The 22,229-nt window shown below is 38.0% G+C and overlaps 1 protein-coding gene across 4 annotated transcripts in view; it reads left to right on the top strand.

Annotated features, from left to right (window-relative positions):
- The window catches only part of Rgs7 (regulator of G protein signaling 7), a 439,988-nt gene that overhangs the window by 366,179 nt on the left and 51,580 nt on the right, over positions 1 to 22,229 (top strand). For all 4 annotated transcript variants that reach the window (XM_070034266.1, XM_070034268.1, XM_070034269.1 and 1 more), the window contains exon 9: positions 13 to 94. In XM_070034266.1, the coding sequence (XP_069890367.1) occupies positions 13 to 94 (82 nt within the window). The remainder of the gene's footprint in view (positions 1 to 12; positions 95 to 22,229) is intronic.

Below are 22,229 nucleotides of genomic sequence, written 5' to 3' on the forward strand. Positions count from 1 at the left end.
CAATGTTGACAGAGTGGACAAGAAGAGGGACAAAATTGAAAGGAAGATCCTCGATAGCCAAGAGAGAGCATTCTGGGATGTACACAGACCTGTGGTGAGTATGCCATATTCTCACAGACCTATGCTTTGGCTTTGAGAGGTGAAGGTGTCTTTGGAAAGACATGTTCCACAGGGTCTGGGTGAATTATGTCAGGAAAGATGGTCACTTTTAAGGAAGATAACTGGATTTTCATAGAATAATGTTCCATCTGAAATATTGTGCATTTTCTGTCATGCAATCCCTTCTCTACCTCAAGTGACATTTTAGGAACTCGAGGCTGCTATAAACACTTGAAGATAATGACAAGCAAAGTTGATGCCGTTGTTCCCATTTTTGAGCTTTTTAGTGAAAGTAAGAGTCAAAATATTGTTATTGCTTAACCAGATGCTGGTATAATTCTAGATGGCTGATGCTTAGAGGACTTTAATTTAAAGCCAGCCCAAGAAAAAAAAAGTCCATGAAACTACATCCATATTAACTATCAAAAACAACAAAGAGCTGAAGATGTGATTCAAATGGTAGAGAGTCATTCATGAGGAAGAAAGCCGAGTCAGTCAAGAGCACTGGGTTCAAGACCTGGTACTGCAGGGGGGGAGAGAAAATAACTTCTGTGGTTTATTTTTCCTTCTTAAAATCTATTAATGACCTGTTGTTGACTTTCACATACCAGTTTTATGTGATTTCAAATTCAAAAGAGTTCATGCTTCTAATGGTGTAAAATTGACCCTATTTTTAGCAATTGATATTTTGTTCCTGATAATGTCAAACTATATTCCTTGGTATAACTTCTAGGCATTAAAAATTAATACCGGAAAACATTGTGGAGCTATTGAAATGTTGTTGAGTATGAGATAGCATGTCTAGCCAGGCATAATGGCTCATATCTGCAATCTCAGTGTTGGGAGGTGGAGAGAAGAGTATCAAGAGTTTGAGACTAGCCTAGGCTGTTTTAAGATATATACTTCAAAAAATATCTGTTCACTCTTTTTAAAAATAGGATGTATTTTCCTTTATGAATTTCTATAACTACAAACAGTGAATACCTTAAAATTTTTCTCTTAAGTATCTTTAGACCAAAGTAGAAAGACCCCATAGGTAGATTTATTTCAATTTCCCAAAGAAATGCCATTGTTAAGTTCTGTTTTGATTTTGCTCTTTTTTGAATTCTCAAGAAATTAGAGTTGTAACTTAACTGGCTTTTCTATTCAAAACGCAGTTTCATGCTGAAAAAAGAATTAGGAAATCACAGCATAGTTATTACAAAGCGTTAAAACAGGAGTTTTGCTTGTTTGTTTTAAGCCACTTCTAGAAACCAGCCAAGATATTATGTTCTACTTATATTTTCTACTTATATTTTATTATGTTCTCTACTTTCTTTACTGTCTCCAGACATCTCTAACCTTGTTTATCATTTAATTTATATGACCTGGATCCTCTAAGTATTCCAGAACTACCATCATCCACTTCCCCTGTGCCATGCATTTCTACTCCAGACTTACACATGCAAAACATCTAAATCTATCCTAATGCCCTCCCATGCTCCATTGCCTGTCTATCAATTACCTGTTTTTGACTTTGTGTGGCTTTCCTTATTGTTGGCAGAACCTGCTCATAGTTGTCTTTCATTATTCAGTGAGTCAGGTATCATCCTCCAAGTGGCCCACCAGCAAGAACACATGAGTTCTTTCCAGTTCTCTACACGTCTCCAGTTGACTTCCAACCAGAAAGTCACCCGGAGAAGGATTTGGAAGCAGAAACTACCCTGACACAATTGTTTCCCTTGCTTTCCCAACTTGGAAATAGTTTATATCACCTTCAAACCTGACAGCAATATTTTCTTTTTTTTTTTTATTGTGAAAATACTGTACAGAGGGGTTACAATTACATGGGCAAGTTAATGAGTACATTTCTTATCAAGCATTGTAGTCTCCTCCTTTGTTTCCCCTTCCCATCCCTTTTCATCTTCCCCCTGCCCCCCAATCCTCCCCGCTCCCCGCCCCCTCCCACCAAAGTTGTACAGTTCATTTTTGACATAACAACTTGTATATCTCATTGTTGCAATGGGTCCACCTGTATCCCTATTTAAATGATTTGTTTTTCTCCTTCCCCTCCACAAATTATACCTACATCAAATACAGTGAAAGCAGGGGTTATACTGTGGGGGAGGGACATACAAAGCAACAAAGAAATAATCTTATAAATGTGTTAGAAACAATCACATGAAAGAAAAAAAAACATTTGAATACATATCTTAGGGTTCATTTCCCTAACATCAACTTATCTGACCTTTTCTGCTTGACTCAGACATATACAAGTTATTGCAATAAGGGAAATCATGGGACCTATGTTTCTTGGGCCTGGCTTACTTCACTTAATATAATTTTTTCCAAGTCTTTCCATTTCCTAACAAATGGGGCAATGTCATTCTTTCTGATGGAGGCATAGAATTCCATTGTGAATATATACCACATTTTCTTAATCCATTCATCTACAGAGGAGCATCTGGGTTGGTTCCATATCTTAGCTATAGTAAATAGTGCTGCAATAAACATAGTCGTGCTGGTAGCTTTAGTGTGGTCTTGTTTGTAAACATTTGGGTAAATGCCCCAAAGTGGAATTGCTGGGTCATAGGGGAGCTCTATGTGAAGTCTTTTGAGGAACCTCCATACTGCTTTTCAAAGTGGTAGAACAAGTTTACACTCCCACCAACAATGCAGTAAGGTTCCCTTCTGTCCACATCCCCTCCAGCATCTGTTCTTGTTAGAGTTCTTGATTATAGCCATTCTAACTGGGGTGAGGTGGTATCTCAATGTTGTTTTGATTTGCATTTCTTTTATGGCTAGGGATGTTGAACATTTCTTCATGTGTCTATTGGCCATCCTTCTTTCCTCTTCAGAGAAGTTTCTCTTTAAGTCTTTAGCCCACTTATTTATTGGGCAGTGGTTTCTTTGAGGGTTTGTTGTTGGGGGGTTTAATTTTTTGAGTTCCAGGTATATTTTAGATATGAGACTCTTGTCCATTGTATGGCTAGTGAAGATCTTCTCCCAATCCATAGGCTTTCTATTGATCTTGCTAGCTATGTCCTTTGCCATGCAGAAGCTCTGCAACTTCATGCAATCCCATTTGTCCAATCTTCCTTTGATTTGTTGTGTTCCCGGGTTTCCTATTAAGAAAATTTCGGCCTGTGCCAAGGAGACCTAGGGTTTCTCCTATTCCATCCTGTAATGTTTTCAGAGTGTCTGCTTTGACTCCGAGGTCTTTGATCCATTTGGAGTTGATTCGGGTGCAGGGTGATATATAAGGATCTAGCCTTAGTTTTCTACAAGTAGTTAACCAATTTTGCCAGCACCGTTTACTGAAGAGGCTGTCTTTCTTCCATTCTATTTTTTTAGCTCCCTTATCGAAGATTAGATGGCTATAGGTCTGTAGGTTCATTTCTGGGTTTTCAATTCTATTCCATTGGTCCTGAGATCTGTTCTAGTGCCAGTACCAAGCTGTTTTGATTACTATGGCTTTATAGTAGAGTTTGAAAATTGGTATTGATATTCCTCCAGCACTGTTCTTTCTGGTTATGACAGCAATATTTTCTATTGTCTAATGAAAAACAAATAGGCTTTTGGGTTGCCAACCCTCCTCAATTCATCCATTTGGTTTTCTCACATGACAGCTCCTTGTATTGCTTTAGAGATGACACCTATCAGCACTAAAAAATAAAAAAAAAGTATTGAGAAGGTCCTTGTGAAATGCTGAACTTGTTTGAAGACTGTATGTGGCTGATGTAGATCTGCCCTTTACCTTTAGCCTTCTGGGTCCTTCCTGCAGGGTGATTCACAAAGTTAGCAAAGACAGGTGGATTAACAACCAGAAATTGATCTAAGAGCTTTGAATCACTGTCTCCCAGCCAGGTGCCAAAAGACATCTCTATTCACCCATTGTAGTTCTGCCTAAACAGCGCAGTGCTTCCTGAGGTATTTCTCCTTCAAAATAAAAGCAGAGATAACAGCAAAAAGCTCCGCATCTGTGTTCATTGCTAGAAGTGAATACTGTAAGTGTTATCATCAACTCTAGGGCAATGTTCAGCCCTAAAGTCCTGTGTCTCACAGCTGAGGTTGATTACTTTTTCCCATGGTTGGGTTTCTTTTTCAAAGCCTGCTCTGACTGACACCAATAAAAGTCTGTACTCTTGTCTTCATCTTGTATAGATTAGTGGAAGCAGATATTCTACCAACATCAAATTATTTGTAGAAAGTATTTGGTAGGAGCCTTTGTTCCAGAGGTAGAGGACACTTATCTTTGTATACCACCCTCAGCAGGAGGTGTCTTGGTACCTAGGAGATGGTCCAACCTTGCCCTTTTGCAGTTCTCATATATGTCAGTGATGGGGGTGGGGCAGCGAGCTAGGACATTGCCTAGCTTTGCTGCCTGGCAAAATTATCCACTAGGCCTATCTCAGATTAGTATTTCTCTTCCAAGATTCAGAAGCCTCATTTTTGAAATGGAAGTTTCCCTTTCATGTTGAAATGAACATGACATGAGTGTAGATATAGAATAGTAGCTGGCTTACTATCTAGCTTACTTACTAGTTGGTTACTTATTAGAGAAACACACACACATGCACACACACACACACACACACACAATAGCAGCACAAGAACAACACAACAGAGCAAATATTCCATAATACTTATGAAATACCTTCATGCCATTGGTGTACCCAGACCATCCATTTAGTATAATACAATCTACTGCTTCTTTCCCACAGAAAAGAAACATAGCCCTACCTTTAATTCAGAAATACCATCTTAAATAATTCTTAACATACCTACTCCACACTGTGGCTCTACATCCTTAGTATTCTAATATTTGTGTATTCCCTATGGGAATAGGCTGAACATGGCTTACCATTGAAGTGGGCATTGTGATGTTGATGACTAACCTATAGTTCACATTAGCAAGCCAGAGCATGCATCAGCAGCCTGGACCAACGGAAATTACCCCCCCACCCCGGCTCTATTCTATCTACAGTTTACAAATAGTGATTTTGTCTAACAATCCATATACTTTATTATGTAAAATATACATCTACCTTAGAAAATTTACTAGTACATAAAAGAGATAATAAAGACATACCTTTTTTTGTTATAAAGAGTTAATTGCAACATTATTAACTATCTATAACCAGTTTTAAAATTCTTGAGCTCAATTTTCCCACCAGAATATAGCTCTGTATTCAGATTTCACAATTTTAGGCTAATATATTTTAAAAATCATTTAAGTTATATTATTATATTTTCCTGAAGTGATTTACCTTCATAAATATAATTTATATTTTCAAAAGCTATGAGTGCGATTATCCTAATTACTTCATTCCTCAATTCTGAATCTTTCAAATCTTTAACATTTTATCTTTCAAAGAAAATATAACAGATAGTGGGTAATTTTTTTTTTTTTTTGGTCAGTCATGGGGCTTGAACTCTGGGCCTGAGTGCTGTCCCTGCACTATTCAATTCAAGGCTAGCGCTCTACCACTTGAGCTACAGCGCCACTTCCAGTTTTCTGGTGGTTTATTGGAGATAAGAGTCTCACAGACTTTCCTGCCCAGGCTGGCTTTGAACCTTGATCCTCAGATCTCAGCCTCCTGAGTAGCTAGGATTACAGGCATGAGCCACCGGTGCCCAGCGGGAGTAATTTTTATAAAATGGTTTGAATTCCAGAAAGGATGATATGCTGTTTTTCACTTTGTATGCATTGCTCTGGTGCATTTATTTAATGAAGACTTGATTGGAGAACATTATCCAGAAATATATTGGAGTCTCAAATAGCAGTTTATATCTCTAAAATAAGCTCATAGCCAGTTTAATGGGAAATAATATGATATATTAAATGAGTTAATACCAAGTAATGTAGGAAAAAGAGATTTTAATATGATTTTATAACACATAGGGTCACTTTTAAGTCAAATTAACAAAAAAACACTTCTGTCATGAAATAAAGGTAGGTTCTTTAATGTATCAGTCTTTACTCTGGAAAAATAAAATTACTGAGAAGGAAACATTACTTCGCAAGAGTTTCATATAAAATTATCAGAAACTATTCAAGAATGTAAAGGGAAAAATAGACTAAATATAAATATGTTGAAGATAATGTGGAACTTGGGTGTGTTCTATGGAATGTTTCCTTAATTATCTTCAGTGCTGAAGATAAATCCAGGACTTTATACCAAGCTATCCTCTCAGTCTAGTCTTTCTACATTTTTATGAAGTACCTCTAATTGTCAATTTGTATCAATAGAACTAGTTATATATTTTTTTACTTGTCAAAGTACTGAATGAAATTAACTTAGATGTTCTAGGCCCAGTTCTAGACACAATACTGTAAAATAATGTGATTGTACAGGCATGATGATACATACTGGCAATCAAACTTATTTAAGAGGTGGTTGTAGGATGATTAGGCTGCCCAGGCAAAAGCATGAAACTCTGTCTGGACTGGACAATAAATAAAACAACAAAAAACACATTTAATATGAAAGGACCAGAGGCCTAGATCAAGGGGTAGAATACACGTGTGAGGATTTGAGTACCAAAAACCCCAGTACCAAAAAGAAAAAGAATGGGTTTGATTCAGGAAGTATGTGAAGGAATGATGAAGAGGCAAAATGGAAAAAATAAAAATAAAACTATTCATACATACCATCAAACTCAGCAAGAATTTTAGTGTTTTGAAAACATTATTAGATAGAATGGGAATTACCTCACTTTGGATTCTATACAATCAGTGTAAAAATGGTTGGTAAATGCAGTCTCAACAGAAGAACTTCCCAGTGCTGGAACTATCTAAAATCATTGCCTGTTTCTTTTTTGTGCTCCTCCTGGGGCTGGAACTCAGGGTTCCCTGGGTTTTGTGCTTAAGGCGAGCACTCTACCATTTCAGCCCCCAGCTCCACATCCTGCCTTTTGGTATCTAATTGGAGGTAAGAGTCTCACATACTTCCCTTCCCAGGCTGCCTTTGAACTGCTGTCCTCAGATCTCTGCCTCCTGAGCCACCAGGATTGTAGGCATGAACCGCCAATATGCAGCTAATTATTGCCAATTTTAAACAATGAAACTGCTGAATTCAGGTACTGATCAGAAATAATGAATTAGATGGGTACCAGGACCAGGTTTCTATCTCTAATTAACCAGCAAAATGTCTGGCTAGAATCATGGCTCAAGTGGTAGGGAGCAAGAAAGCCAACACAGCCTGAGGCCCCTAAACTCAAGCCCTGGTACTAGGGGGGAAATATAATGGACCAGAAATACAATGTACTGTGAGATTAGGAGCTTAGCACTGGCAGCTCAAGGCTTCACTCCTAGAAAGAGAACAGGGGAATGAACCAAATTCCAGGCTAACCCCAGGTATGAACATGAGACCATAGCCTAATCAATAGCTGGAATCATCCTAGCTCCATGTGTTGTTTCCAGTGTGGTCTGTGCATACATAGAAGACAATATGAAAAATGAAAAATGAGCTAAAAGGGGCATGGTTTCAAACTCCACTACCACTAAAAAGAAAATAGCAGAATGAAATTAGAAATTTTTAGAGTTTCTTCCAGATCAGAAGTAGGAAGTACAAATATTAGACCACCTTCTTTTCTTCCTGAGATGCTGCTAAGGGCTTGCAACTACTTTGGGACAGTGAGTTTGTTTTAGAGTATGGAAGGTATAATGATGTGATATGGAAAGAGATCTTGTAAGTTGATATAAAAATGAGACCAAAGTTTGAAGGATGCTTTGAAATATGAAATTTATTTTGAAATTGTTAAGTTTAAGGTGATAAAATTCTGAAGTGACAATCAGTTGTCAGAAGGAAGCATGGTAATGAGAGAAGTTTTGCTTTCTATTAAGAAGTTTCCTTGTTCTTTTCTTTATCTACCATAACTCCATAACTCCAGGAAATGTTTGAACTCTCTCTGTATCATTTTCTTCCTTCAAATAAATCATGTGGCTAGTGGTAGAGCGCTTGCCTTGCATGCATGAGGCCCTGGGTTCAATTCCCCAGCACCACATAAGCAAAAGGAAAAAAAAAGCCAGAAGTGGCACTGTGGCTCAAGTTGTAGAACACTAGCCTTGAGCTGAAGAGCTGAGGGACAGCGCCCAGGCCCAGAGTTCAGGCCCCACAACAGGACTCAAAAAACAAAAACAAAAACAAAAAACAAATAAATCATGTGGAGTATTATTTATTTATTCATAAATAAATCTTGAGGTGGGGTTCAAGTGGTAAAGTGCTACCCTTAAAAAAACATTGTAAGAGTGGTTTTCAGGGACTGAGGGAAGCAGGGAGTAATGGAGAGGAAACTAAATTCCTGGGGGTGTTGTGTGTTTAAAATTCCCATTTTTGTAGCATTAAATGCTAAAGCCAATTTAAAGAAAGGTGGAGTAGCTATATGAATTTCAGAAAAAGTCAGCTTCAGAACAAAGAAAAACATCATCAGAGATCAAGAAGAATACTACACAATAACAGAGGGATCTGTTCCTGAAGAAATAATAATTCTTAATATGGGAGAAAGGTACAGTGGCTCATGTCAGTAATCCTAACTATGAAGGAGCTGGAGGTAAGTGGATGCTTTGAACTAAGCCTTGGCAAAACATAGCAAAAGTATCTAAATGTGTGGCAGAGGCCTGTAATCCCAACCTCAGTTAGCAGAGATAGGACATTAGTCTGAGTCTATGCCCTCGTCAAAAAGCAGGGTATCTCATCTAACAAATAACTAAAGCAAATAAACCGCTGATCACAGCCCAGGTGAACTATGAAGCCATGCGGTTGAAGTACATGTACATATACTTAACAACAAAATATGAGGCAAAAACTGATAGAAATGCAAGGAGAAATATGTGAACATAGTAAAGTTTTGAGGCTTTAGTACTCATCCATCAACAATTGAAATCGAGTAGAAAATAGGTGATGAGCACTGATCAGCACCATGAGCCCACTGGTGGCATCTGTAGTAATATTTACTACAACAACAGAACACACCTTGTTTTCAAACTTGAATGGGGCACTTGTGAGAAAAAATACATATTTGGAGCCATAAAATGCACCTTAATATATTTCCAACAATACCCATATTCTCAGACATATGAGGAGATAAATAAATCTAAATACAAACCTTATATCCTTCAGAAAAGCTGACTCCAAATGGATCACAGATCTAAATGTACAAAGCAAAAATTCCTAGAGGATGAAAAACAGAAAATCTTGGTGACCTTAGTTTTGGCATTAATAAAGCACTGTGCCAAACCTACTAAAAAATTGTTGTTTGCCATTAAATTAAAAAGAAAAAGAAGAAATTTTGATAAAGAGTTCCATTATGTATTCCAGACTGGCTTCAACCACTTTGTTTCTTCTGCTTCAGCTTCCCAAGGGTAGGCATGCGCTCACGTACCCAGCCAAACAGAACTCCTTTCTTCTGTAAAAGATACTATTAGGAGAATGAAAATGTAAGCCACACACTGGGAGAGTCTTAGAAAATTTCCTAACTGATAATGAACTTGTATTCAAAATATATAAATAACTATTAAAATTCAACAATAAGAGGACTAGAGATTTAGCTCAGTGATAGAACTATCCCCTAGTCTATATAATGAATACCCTAGTTAGATCTCCTAGTCTCAAAGCAAAACAAAACAACATCAATGGATCTATGACAGTAAAAATCAACAACAATGCTTGATAAGAAATGTACTCATTATCTTGCCTCTATACAGTATTTTCACAATAAAAAAAAAAACAACAAAAACTAAAAATGGGCCAAAAATCTGAACAGACACTGCCACACAAAGATCATGGTAGAAACATGGCTCAGAACTATCATGCCAGCCTAGCAGGCACCAGACTCAGAGTCAAACCCCAGTCCTACCCACCACCAACAAAATGAAGGCATAGATCACAAGTAAGCATAGAAGTTCAACACATAACTCCTTGTAACAATTCAGGTTGAAACAATGAGAAACCTACTGTTTGACATCTGTTATCAAGACAACAACTAGTGCTGGTGAGGATGTACTCTGACCACAACCCTCATTCTTTGCTGCTGAGATTGCATTGTAGTACAATTTACTTTAGGATACAATTTTAAAACTAAAAACACTCTTACCATACACAATAATATTCAGACTTCTTAGTAGCTACCTAAATTTATCTATACAAAACCTGCAATCTCCACATGAATAGTTATGACATTTTGATTCATAATGACCAAAACTTGTGAACAATTAGTATGCCCTCCACCAGGAGCCTGTTTAATCCACATAGTGGGACTTTTTTTTTTTTTTTAAAAATAGAAGGAATGAGTACTGAGGCAGGAAAAGACACAGAGGGACCTTAAATACCTAGTTCCAGGTAAAGGACCACAATCTCTAAAGGCTAGATATTGGAAGCTTTGAACTTTATAGCACTCTGAAAAAGCAAAACCATAGTGATGGGAAAATGGTCAGTGGTTTTCAAGGATCAAAGTGAGCAGGGAGTAATGGAGAGAAAGTTCTAGAGGTAAGTAGGCTGTTTTCAGAGGAATGAACTGTTTTGTAGATGCTGTAATGTAAAATATATGTCACCTGACATTTGTCAAAATCTATTGAGTCAACAGTGGATAGTAAAATTAAGTGAGAGCTATACACTTTAAGTAACGATAAAAGATCAACACCGGGTATACAATAGAAGCTAGTGTGCCTCATTAAAAGGAAATGTTTATATAAGGAAAATAGAGTATGAATAAGCACATGAAAATACTCTTTACCTTTTCTGGGGGGATTGTACTGGGATTTGAACTCAGGACTTCATGCTTGCTTGGCTGATATTCTACCACTTAAGTTATGCTCCCAACCCTAGAGAAAACTTTTTTTAAAATAAGAGGAAAGGGACGGCATGTCATCATAACAATGCATAACAGGTAACAATGCATTCTGTTTAATGTCAGAGTCACCCTGGTTGAAACTCTGATAGTTCTTTCATGGCCTGTCTTTGTGCACTATAAAGACAAGAAATAAGATATGACAAAGTGTATTTATTGGTTCTCCTTTTTATTCCATTTGCTTACTTTTGTTTGTCTTTTATGGTGAATGCATTCTTGTCCTGATCCATATGGTCAAACTGAAAAAAAAGAAAAAGGAAATTAAAAACAGAGTTCCACAAAAAGGATTTGCAGGCATTAAAAAAAAGAAAACTCTTTGAAGAACCTGGCTAATGAGTCAGAGAACTATTTTTTCTTTTCATGAATATTATGTTGAAAATTCCTACCCATGAATTTTCTCCTGAATGAGAAAAAGTTCATTGAATAAATTTAGAGAACAAGAAAACTTCAAACTTCCCTTTCTTAAGGAGTTCTACACTGTACCAGCTGTGCGCCCCTCTGGAATGATCAGCTACTAATTATGCACCTTAAATCCTTGCCCAGTAATCTTGCCCCCATTAAATCATTTTTCCTATATACACAATTAACAGTTTGCCAGGAAATGATAGGTCACTGAAGTAAAACAGCAAGTTTCTTTATATTTCAATGAAAAATATGTATTACATTAAAAATATTATCTTTCAGTAGTTGCAAGGAGTTTCCATTCAACAAAACAGTTTATGAATGCAATGCATCTTGATCAATGTCACCCCTTACATACTCATCCCTTCCCTCACTTTTGTTAAAATTTGTAGGATATACATTCAATTTTTTTTACTAAATTCTTCCACTCTCTATTCTTCTCTCCATGATATGTTCATGTAATGTAATTTTCAATCAGTAATTATAGAAGCTTGATAAACTTGAGGGTAAAGACAAAGATGAATAAAATGTTTCCCTTGTGCTATCCCTCTGAGACAGCAAAACCTTGGCACTAGAGCAGAGATGTATTATTGTGCAAATACTTTGGTGAGATCTGGAGTATGAAAACAATAGTCAAAATTAGAGCTTTACATTTAGCTACTGTTAAAATAGGAAAAATCTCACCATGTAAAGACAGCAGAGAATATCAAACAGTGGCAAATAACTTATGTATAGAATCTGTTTTTAGACTTAAATACATAACTGAAAAGAAATTGGAAAATCTTTTGATATCTGTAAAATATTTGTAAAATATTTGGAGTAATTATGATAAATACACTCACTTCTCCTTTCTTCTTCTTTGCCCTTCCCACCCTTCCTTCCCTCCCATTGCCTCCCTCCCCCCATACTCCCTCTTCTCTCCTTTCTTTCTTTTTTACTCTTCTTTCTTTCCTTTTCCTTTTTTTCTTTTCTTTTCTGAGACAGGGATTTTCTACATAACCACAGGCTGGACTTGAACTCTCAAACTTCCTGCCTCAGTCTCTAGAGCGCTGTGATAAGTACATAAAACCACACCCAACTTTTAGTATTCTTAATGTAAAATATTACATAATTTAGAAGGAAATTCTGATTTCACATAAAATAAGAGATTGACGTGACAGCTTTTAAAGAACATATAAATTATTTTTAAATTAACAATATGCAAAATGAATGAATATATAAAATACTTGATAAATATATAAATTTCTTAAAGAATATAGGAAATACACAAAAATATGCAAGCTAGAAAAATATTTAAATTTTTAGTCATCAAAGTGCAAACTAAGACAAAGAAGAGGGATAAATTTTCTTCAATGTTTTAGTTTTTAATTAAATTTAATCATATGCAATCCAAACAAGAGAAATAAAGCAATAACTGGTGATTACAAACCTGTAATGCCAGCACTTGGGAGAGTATAGCAGGAGGATCTCAAATTCAAAGCAAAGGCAGCTTCATCTACTTGAGCTCCTGATTGATAAAAATGGGGAAAGGAAGAGAAGGGAAAAAGAATGGAGAGAGGAAGGAAGGAGGGAAGGAGGGAAGGAGGGAAAGAAGGAAGAAAGGAAGGAAAGAAGGAAGGAAGGAAAGAAGGAAGGAAGGAAGGAAGGAAGGAAGGAAGGAAGGAAGGAAGGAAGGGAGGGAAGAAGGAAGGAAGGGAGGAAGGAAGGACATCTATTTGATAATCTGAAGATGTACATACAGTGAGAAAAAGGCTGAGAATGGTAATATTTTATCATGAGATAGAAGTTCAAGTGATATTCACTTGTACTGCCTCTCTTTCAACTCTGAAAAGCATGACCCATGATGGCGTCTCTCCATTTTTATTTCCCCTGTTTCAAGTACTTAAACTTGGAGAGAACAAGCTCAGCTGTGGTTGTTTTACATAGGACACTGATCAGTGGATGAAACTGAAGTTACAAAGATTTGTCTCAATTATCCCCTCTTGGTTCAGATTTCACTAAATATCCTTAAGTCAGATACCCAGCATTTGAAATGGGGACAACATAATCTTCTCACAGGACATTGAGAACGCAAGAAAATGTTTTAAGTTAATAGCTTAGATCAATAACTAGTACATAGTCACTATTCAGTAAGTGCTGCTGAAGTTACCAAAGCAGCAATGCTTTTAAAAAGAGACAGAGAAACAAGATATAAGGGAATGTTGAAAAGTTTACAGATGGGGCTGGGGAGGTGGCTCAGTGGAAGAGTGCTTGTCTTGCATGCATGAGGCCCTGGGTTCGATTCCTCAGCACACATAAGCAGAAAAAGCCAGAAGTGGCAGAGCATTACCCTTGAGCTGAAGAGCTGAGGGACAGCACCCAGGCCCAGAGTTCAGACCCCATGACCTGGTAATTGGCATTAGCCTTGTAGACCTCTCCATATAGAAGTTTTCTCCATTAAGGACACAGTTTTCCCCATATTGCCTCTAAACAGCGAGACAGTCCTGTTCTGAAAAATCACTTTTATAGACTAATTTCAGAAGCATGCATAACTTGCTCCACTGTCCCTTGGTGACATAGATTTAGCCAGGAAAGATGTGGGAGGGAATGTAGCACCAAAGTATGAACAGAAGGAGGAGGAGGAGGTCATGAAGGCTTGTGATGGAAGACCTCTGTCCCTAGAAAAATCTAGATCAACAGAAAGATTGTGACATTTATTTTATTTATTCATTCATTTATTTTGCAGTCGTGGAGATTAAACCTGGCGCTTCACAAATGCTCGGCAACTGCTGTAGCACTGAGTTACACATCCAGCCTATGAATTTGAAAATTTGGTAGAAGCAATAAAAACTAGCTCTGATGTTAGTTAGCATGAACAAAACTTTTCCCACTGTATGACCAATATACTGATGGAATCTCATTCCTTTAGTCCAAAGATTGGAAGATGGGGTGACCCTATATATTTCTCGCTCAATTCCCAAAGAGCACAGAAGAATAATCCCTAAAAATAAACAATGCTTCTCAGTACTGATACGAACTTAGGTGGGTTTTTCAAATGTTCTCCACATTAAATTCTACAACTTTTAAGCAGAGTCAATAATTCTACTGATACTACTAAGAAAAGTACAACACTCAAGATGAACTTGAAAGTATATTACAGTTATATGATTGTTATTGGGGGAATGAGTAGTCACTGACCTCGAAAAATACAAATGAAAGCTAGCTACCAGTGCCTCATGCCTAATGCTAGCTACTCTGAAAGCTAAGAATTGGAAGGTCAGGCTCACAGACTCACCTGGACTGAGAAGTCTATAAGACTCCATTTCCATGGAAGGAAACTAGGTGAAGTAGCCTTCTCCAGTGATCCCAGCAATGATAGGAAATCTTAAGTAGTAGGATCTCAGCTCAAGCACGTGTCTGAGCAGGAAGCTTGCTTCCTTATCTTAAAAATAATCAGTCAAAAAATAGAGCTGGAGGCTCAGCAGAATAGCATCATCCTAACGAATGAAAGGCTTAAGTTCAAAACCCTAGTACACATCAGAAAAGAAAAAAAAAAGAAAGAAAAGCAAGCTACACCCCTCTAAATCAGCCCTCAGCCCAGTGCCGGTAGAAGAACTACAAGAAGTAGAAGAAGCACAGGTAGAAAAACTCTCTCAAATGACATATTTTGACTACGTGAGTGAATGAGTAACACCTGCAAACAACGTTTGGGATGTCACTGAAGGCCATGGATTTAGTTCAGAGTGCACATGGGATTTCCTGTCACAAAATTCTAGAATTTGAACTAACCAACACATGTATGACCAATCTGAGTCAACAGAGAGTTGTCAGCTGATCCTAATGCTTGCTCAGTTGTCAAGTAGCTACTTAGCTGGTCCAGCTATTTCTCTGCTCAAAGAATGTCATCCAGCTAACAGACTTGGAAGGTACATGCCACCTGCAATTCCTCCATACAAGTAGGTCAGCAATCCCCTAAGTAAATTAATATCCATGGCAATCATAATAATCTTTAGAATTTATCTCTCTGAGTTTGTATTTACAAAATCTTTTCACAAGCTAGGTTTCTAAATCTATGCTTATAATCCCAGCTACTCAGAAAGCTAAGATGTGGAGGACTGTAGTTTGAAGCCAGCCCTGGTAGAAAAATCTTTGAGATTCCATTTCCAATTAACCAGCTTAAAACAATATTCTGGACTAGAAGTACAGATGCATGGCTTGAGTGGTAGAGCAGCAGCCAGGAGCAAGAAAGCTGAGAGAGTGTGAAGCCCAGAGTTCAAACTCTTTTTTTTTTATTGTGAAAATACCATACAGAGGGGTTACAATTACATGAGCAAGATAATGAGTACATTTCTTATCAAGCATTGTTGCCTCCTCCTTTGTTTCCCCTTACCACCCCTGCCCATCCCCCCCCCCCCGGCAAATTTGTAAAGTTCAGTTCGTTTTCGAAATAACGACTTTTACCTCTCGTTGTTGCAATGGGTCCACCTGTATCCCTATTTAAATGACTTGTTTTTTTCCTTTCCGCTCCCCAAATTATACTAACATCAAATACAGTGAAAACAGGGGCTATACCGTTGCGGGGGGGAACATACAAAGCAACAAAGAAATCATCTTATACATACATTAGAAACAATAGCAAGAAAGAAAAAAAACATTTGAGTCATCTTGGGGTTCATTTCCCTAACATCAACTTATCTGACCTTTTCTGCTTGTCTCAGACATATACTAGTTAATGCAAATAAGGGAAACCATGGGACCTATGTTTCTTTGGGCCTGGCTTACTTCACTTAATATAATTTTTTCCAAGTCTTTCCATTTCCTAACAAATGGGGCAATGTCATTCTTTCTGATGGAGGCATAGAATTCCATTGTGAATATATACCACATTTTCTTAATCCATTCATCTACAGAGGAGCATCTGGGTTGGTTCCATATCTTAGCTATGGTAAATAATGCTGCAATATACATAGTTGTGCTGGTAGCTTTAGTATGGTCTTGTTTGTGATCATTTGGGTAAATGCCCAAAAGTGGGATTGCTGGGTCATAGGGGAGCTCTATGTGGAGTCTTTTGAGGAACCTCCATACTGCTTTCCAAAGTGGTTGAACAAGTTTACACTCCCACCAACAATGCAGTAAGGTTCCCTTCTGTCCACATCCCCTTGATTATAGCCATTCTAACTGTTGTTTTGATTTGCATTTCTTTTATGGCTAGGGAGGTTGAGCATTTCTTCATGTGTCTATTGGCCATCCTCTTTACATTCATTAAATCACATAATCTTTCCAGAGATTTTGTAGGAAGAATAATGGTTGCCCTCAGTTTATAATCAAGAAAAAGAAAGACTCAGGAATCGAGTTCTGTAGACTATGATAGGACTAAAACTCAATCTGTAATCATGACCAAAATCTGACATGTGCTTCAAAACTCCATGTGTGCTCCATTGATTAGCTTATGATCTCTCTCAATTCAGCATTTCTTCTTGCCCAGCAACTAGTGTCTTTTTGCACCAGTGAGAAGTAGGAAAATGATCAGTGATTTATTGATTCATCTGCTGAACTTTGTAAGGCTTGCTTGATATCCAAGGCAGGCAGAAGGCAACTCACAGCTGTTCTCATGACCTCTCTGAGAAATGACAAGCAAAAATGTTCTCTAGAAAGTTCTTTTTCTGCTCTTGAGCTTGAGCACTATTTATTTATTTATTTATTTATTTATTTATTTATTTATTGTGTGCTAGTCCTGTAGCTTGAACTCAGGGTCTGGGCACTGTCCCTGAGCTTCTTTTGCTCAAGGCTAGCACTCTACCACTAGAACCATCGTCCACTTCTGGCTTTTTGTTTTTGATGTGGGGGGCTAGTTATTGGAGGTGAGAGTCTCACGGACTTTCCTTCCTATGCTGGCTTCAAACCATGTCCTCAGATCTCAGCCTCCTGAGTAGCTAGTATTTTAGGCATGAGCCACCAGACCTGGCAAACTTTACACATTGTTATTTACATGCTTAATTTACATGCTCACTTGACCATCTACAGCAAATCTTCAATACCTTCTATTAACACCCCACTTGGAAGGTATCCGAGTATTCCCATTCCAACCATTGGCATTGCCAGTTTTGTGGTATTCATGATAGATAAATAAGGCTGAGGACAACAGGAATGAAGGGTCAACAAGAATGAAGCAGGTTTCTGTACTTATGATCAAGTCAGGCCATGGCCAATTCTCTAGTGTATGGTCTCATAACTGATGCCTTTAACTGTTTTAAATAGCTAAAAGTATCTTAACCCAAATTTAAATCTTTCTTTTGTGTCACGAATAAAAAGCGCAGCATTTCTATTATTCCTATTATTCCTTTAGATTGAAAAATATTTTGACAATGTGGCTTTCATGCATCTCTAGGAAAAAAACTCTTCTTTTTTTCCCCACCCTGGCTACAGCTTTTATCTTCAGTCTTTTTCCCCAATCCTCCCTGAATAGATTTGTAGACACAGCATCCTGTTATGTAAGATATGGGGCTATTTATATGAGCCATGGGTGGAGTGAGAATAAAAAGGTCTTTCCCTATTATTAAATCAGTTCTTTTACAGCCTGTAGATTGGCAACTTTTCAAAATGATGAGCCTGATTTCTGGCCTGGGCACAGGGTGGGGGAGCAAAGAATGGGGGCTTGTGTTTGGAGGAAGATTCTAAAGGTTAACTGTTAATCCTCTAAAGAGAGTTAGAGGAGAGAACCGACAGCACTGATGGTGCCTTGCATAGTCCAGAGGGTATGGGTAAGTATGGGGTAAGGAAAGTCACCAGCTTCAATGTGCTATAGAAACTAGCTTGCTGCAACATTCCTACTCTATACAGGGATGAAATAAAGTTTTGCTTTACAGTAGAAATAGTTAATAGATACTCTTTAATATAGTAGAGTATTTAGAGCAAATGTTAATAATTAGAAATTGGGACAAAGAGGCTGTGGGAGTTCTGTGAACTACAGTGCAGTTTTTTCTGATGTCATCTCCAAGTTAAAAGTATGCAATGTGCATAGACACACACACGCAAGTCTCTAGAGGGATGGTCTTGCAAATAAAGTTCACTCAATCTACCCACACTCTAAAAGAGCCAGTCAGACTTCTGAAGCCTCTGAGTTACCATTAGGATCTAGGCCCCACTTTCACTGGCTTTTCCCAAGATCCACAAATTATCTCTCTCAAAAGGAGAAAAGATTGGCAGTCTGTGTTCTCTTAATCTGATATCAGGTGTCTTCTTCAAATGAACTTGTTTGGTTGAGAAAGAAAAGACAATGAAATAACAGTTTAAAACAATTTAAATCAATTCAAGGTCTATACCACAGTTCTTACTCTTGGTACATAGGAAGAGATACCAAATGACTTATTCAAAAGTTTTCTATATTCTTACATTTTCTATGCTTTTTGTATACAATTGCTAGCATTTTTAAATAGTGGCTTATTCAAAAGTTTTCTTAATTCTTAAGTGTGCTACAGAGGTGGCAATTTTAGGAAGAAGAAAACATTGATATGTAACTGTAACCCCTCTAAACATCACTTCGGTAATAATAAAATAAAATGGAATGACTCTTGTCACCAGAAGAAATTATAACTTGAGGGGCTGGGAAGGTGGCTCAGTGGTAGAGCACTTCCCTTGCATGCATAAGGCCCTGGGTTCGATCCTCAGCACCACATAAGCAAAAAGAAAAAAGCTGGAAGTGGTGCTGTGGCTCAAGTGGTAGAGTGCTAGCCTTGAACTGAAGAGCTGAGGGACAGCGCCCAGGCCTAGAGTTCAGGCCCCACGACCAGACCGCCCCCCCAAAAAAATTATAACAAATTTGTGGCTGACTAGAAAATACAACTATTTCTTTAGAATGTTCAATTTTTTAATATAATACTGAAATGAAATTAGATTTATAGTGACTGGCCTGTATAGCTTATAGAATACTTATGACAGTCAGATTAGACAGTGGCTATGGTTCAGAAAATATAAAAATATCCCACAATATGAAAGCTATTGTCATATTTACTTTTATTTGCTGCCTTGAATCAGATTGTTTCATACAGGTTTATAATATTCAATTATAGAATATAACTGAATGGAGACAATAATACTACAATTGAGTAAGTTATATTTGAGACCTGAAGGACAAAGGCCAATATGCCGTATCTGAAGAAAGAGATTGAAGCTAGTATAGCACATAGGAAAGAGAGGAATCAGCTACTTATATGGAGTAGAAAAAGGACAGTGAGAAGTAGGAATGAACTGAGCAAGGAAAGAGAGGTACCCAATAAAGATAAAATCATAGATAGACACCTTTCTACCCAGCACCTGTGCAACATTTTAGATGTATGCTACTTACCCAATGTGTGACAAGCACTTTATGGAAATGTGCAGAGGAGAGTAACATGGTGTGGTTATAGTTTTTAAAAATGGCTTTGACAGTTTTCCCATTCCTCAGAGAACATAACAAAGTCTCAGCTCCCAATTTTATTCCTTCTGCAATATGTTGCCTAAGTATGAAGCTATTAGTTAGCTTGCAGAATGCATATGTCCTAAAGATCCCAAGAGAATTTAATGACATTTAATAACATCCTTTCCTTTCCCTTCTTTCTTTCCTTCCTTCCTTTCCTTCCTTCCTTCTTCCCTCCCTCCTTCCTTTCTTTCTCATCCTTTTAGTCTTCCTCCCTCCTCCCACCCTTCCTCCCTCCTTTCCTTTCTTCCTTCCCTCCTTCCTTTCTTCCTTCCTTCCTTCCTTCCTTCCTTCCTTCCTTCCTTCCTTCCTTCCATTTTTGACACTTTTTTTGGCTTTAACTCAGAGCTTAATACTCTCCCTCTCCAGTCTGGCATTTTGCTGATTAAGAAGAGATATCATTTTTCACATTTTTCTGCCTGATCCAAGAACCTCCAGGTCTCAGTCTCTTGAGTAGCTAGCATTACAGGCATGAATCACCAGCATCCAGCTATTTCCTAACTTGTATATGCCCAAAATTAATTCTGTGCAAAATTCAGCCAATACTCTGTGTAAGACTTAACCAAAGTAATTCTTAAACCTCCACCATTTGAACCTATGTACTTTGATTCCTTTGCTATACTATGGCACCTGTGTTAAAGTCAGTGTCTGGTTTCTTGACCTGAATCAGGACCAAGATAACAAATTAGAAAATGATGGACATGGCTGCAGGCAAGGATGCTGAGCGCAGCAAAAATGACAACTGGCTGGGAAAGGCAGAGATGCTAAAAATGGCATAAAGTGACACAAAAGCTCAGAAAGCATTAAGAATTAGAACCATCCACCCCTACAGGCATTGCTGCCTAAGGACAGCACACACTAGTGTTCTGGTAATGACCTTGAATCATGAAGAAAAGCTAACATTATTCTGGAAGTGATTTTGTAAGTTTACTGAAATATATTGGGAATTTTTCTCTTCTAACAGTGAAAATAAAATATAGCTAACTCAGCAATAACTAGCTAATCGAGAAGAGAGCTTCATGTGAAATCCTCTTTTAAAATACTTTAAATGAATATCAGACTTTTTCTCTTTATGGAAATCAGTTTTAATGCAACAGAAGTCTTTTTAAAAAATATCTTAAAGATACTGTACAAAGGGGTTACAGTTACATGAGTAAGGTAATGAGTACATTTCCTTTAGGCCAATTTGGAAAACAGAAGCATTGTTACCCCCTCCTTTGTTTTTCCCCTAATATCCCTCTCCTCCCCAGCTTCCCAACTCCTCCCTCCCCCACACCCAAAGTTGTAAAGTTTGTTTTCAACATAGTGTCTTGTACATCTCATTGTTACAATGGGCCATCCTGTATCCTTGTTTCAGCATTTTGTTATTTCCGTTCCCCTCTTCAAATGAGAAAAATGTATGTACAAGATGCAGGGCACCGGAATCAAATACAGTGACAACAGGGGTTATACCACAGGGGGAAGAATATACAAAAGAAACAAGCAAAAAAAAAAAAATCCACATAGTACATTAAAAGCAACAGCAGCAAAGAAACAAAACCTCTTGTGGTTTTTGAAACCAGTCATCTTTATAGCACACAACCTTTCTCTGTCCTATAAAGGATCTGCTTTGGTCTAAATGTTTATGCAACCCACCCCTGTGGAGCACATGGGCAGCAAAGATGGCTCTGGGAGAGAATAGAGTGGGCAGACCCCAATTGATCTTCTGATCAGTACCTAACCAGCCCGTGAAGGCTCAGGTGAATGATAGGGTGTGACCTTGACAGTGATTGGTTCCTCTTCCTCCCTTACCATACCACCCACCCTCTTTGTCTTTAAAAAGGGGCTGCTCTCTGTTAATAAACAAGTTTTTCTACCTGCTGGATTTGGCTCCCCGCTGTGTCTGATTGTCTCCTGGGCTGAGGGAGGCTAGGGAACGGGCGCTCAGCGCCGCACTTACCTTTCCTCGGACCCCGTCCATCTTTTGTGGGACGGACGAAGACCCAACACACCCCGAAATTCAGGTGTTGGAATCCTATCCTCTTAGTGAGAGCATTAGAAAGGCATGTCTTTGGGAAACCATTAGATATTATTGGCTCTCTCTTAATTGATGGAAATAGTATTGCGTGTAAGGATAAAGGAAGTCTTCACTCTCAACAGGACAGGTGGCTCAAATCTGTAATCCTAGACTAGTGAGGCTGAGGCAAGAAGATGATAATTCCAGGCCAGCTAAAACTGCAGAGCTATTTCCATATACAGCAAAATCTCTCTCTGTCTGTCTGTCTGTCTGTCTCTCTCTGTTTCTCTCTGTCTCTTTGTCTCTCTGTCTCTGTCTCTGTCTCTGTCTCTGTCTCTGTCTCTGTCTCTCTGTCTCTCTGTCTCTCTCTCTCTCTCTCTCTCTCTCTCTCTCTCTCTCTCAAAAGCAAGTCTTTCCTAGGCCTTGATCTTAATTTTCATAGCTTCCAGAACTGTGAGAAAAATATTT

Source organism: Dipodomys merriami, unplaced genomic scaffold (genome assembly GCF_024711535.1).
Source record: "Dipodomys merriami isolate MVZ:Mamm:240054 unplaced genomic scaffold, mDipMer1.0.p SCAF_24, whole genome shotgun sequence".
NCBI lineage: Eukaryota > Metazoa > Chordata > Mammalia > Rodentia > Heteromyidae > Dipodomys > Dipodomys merriami.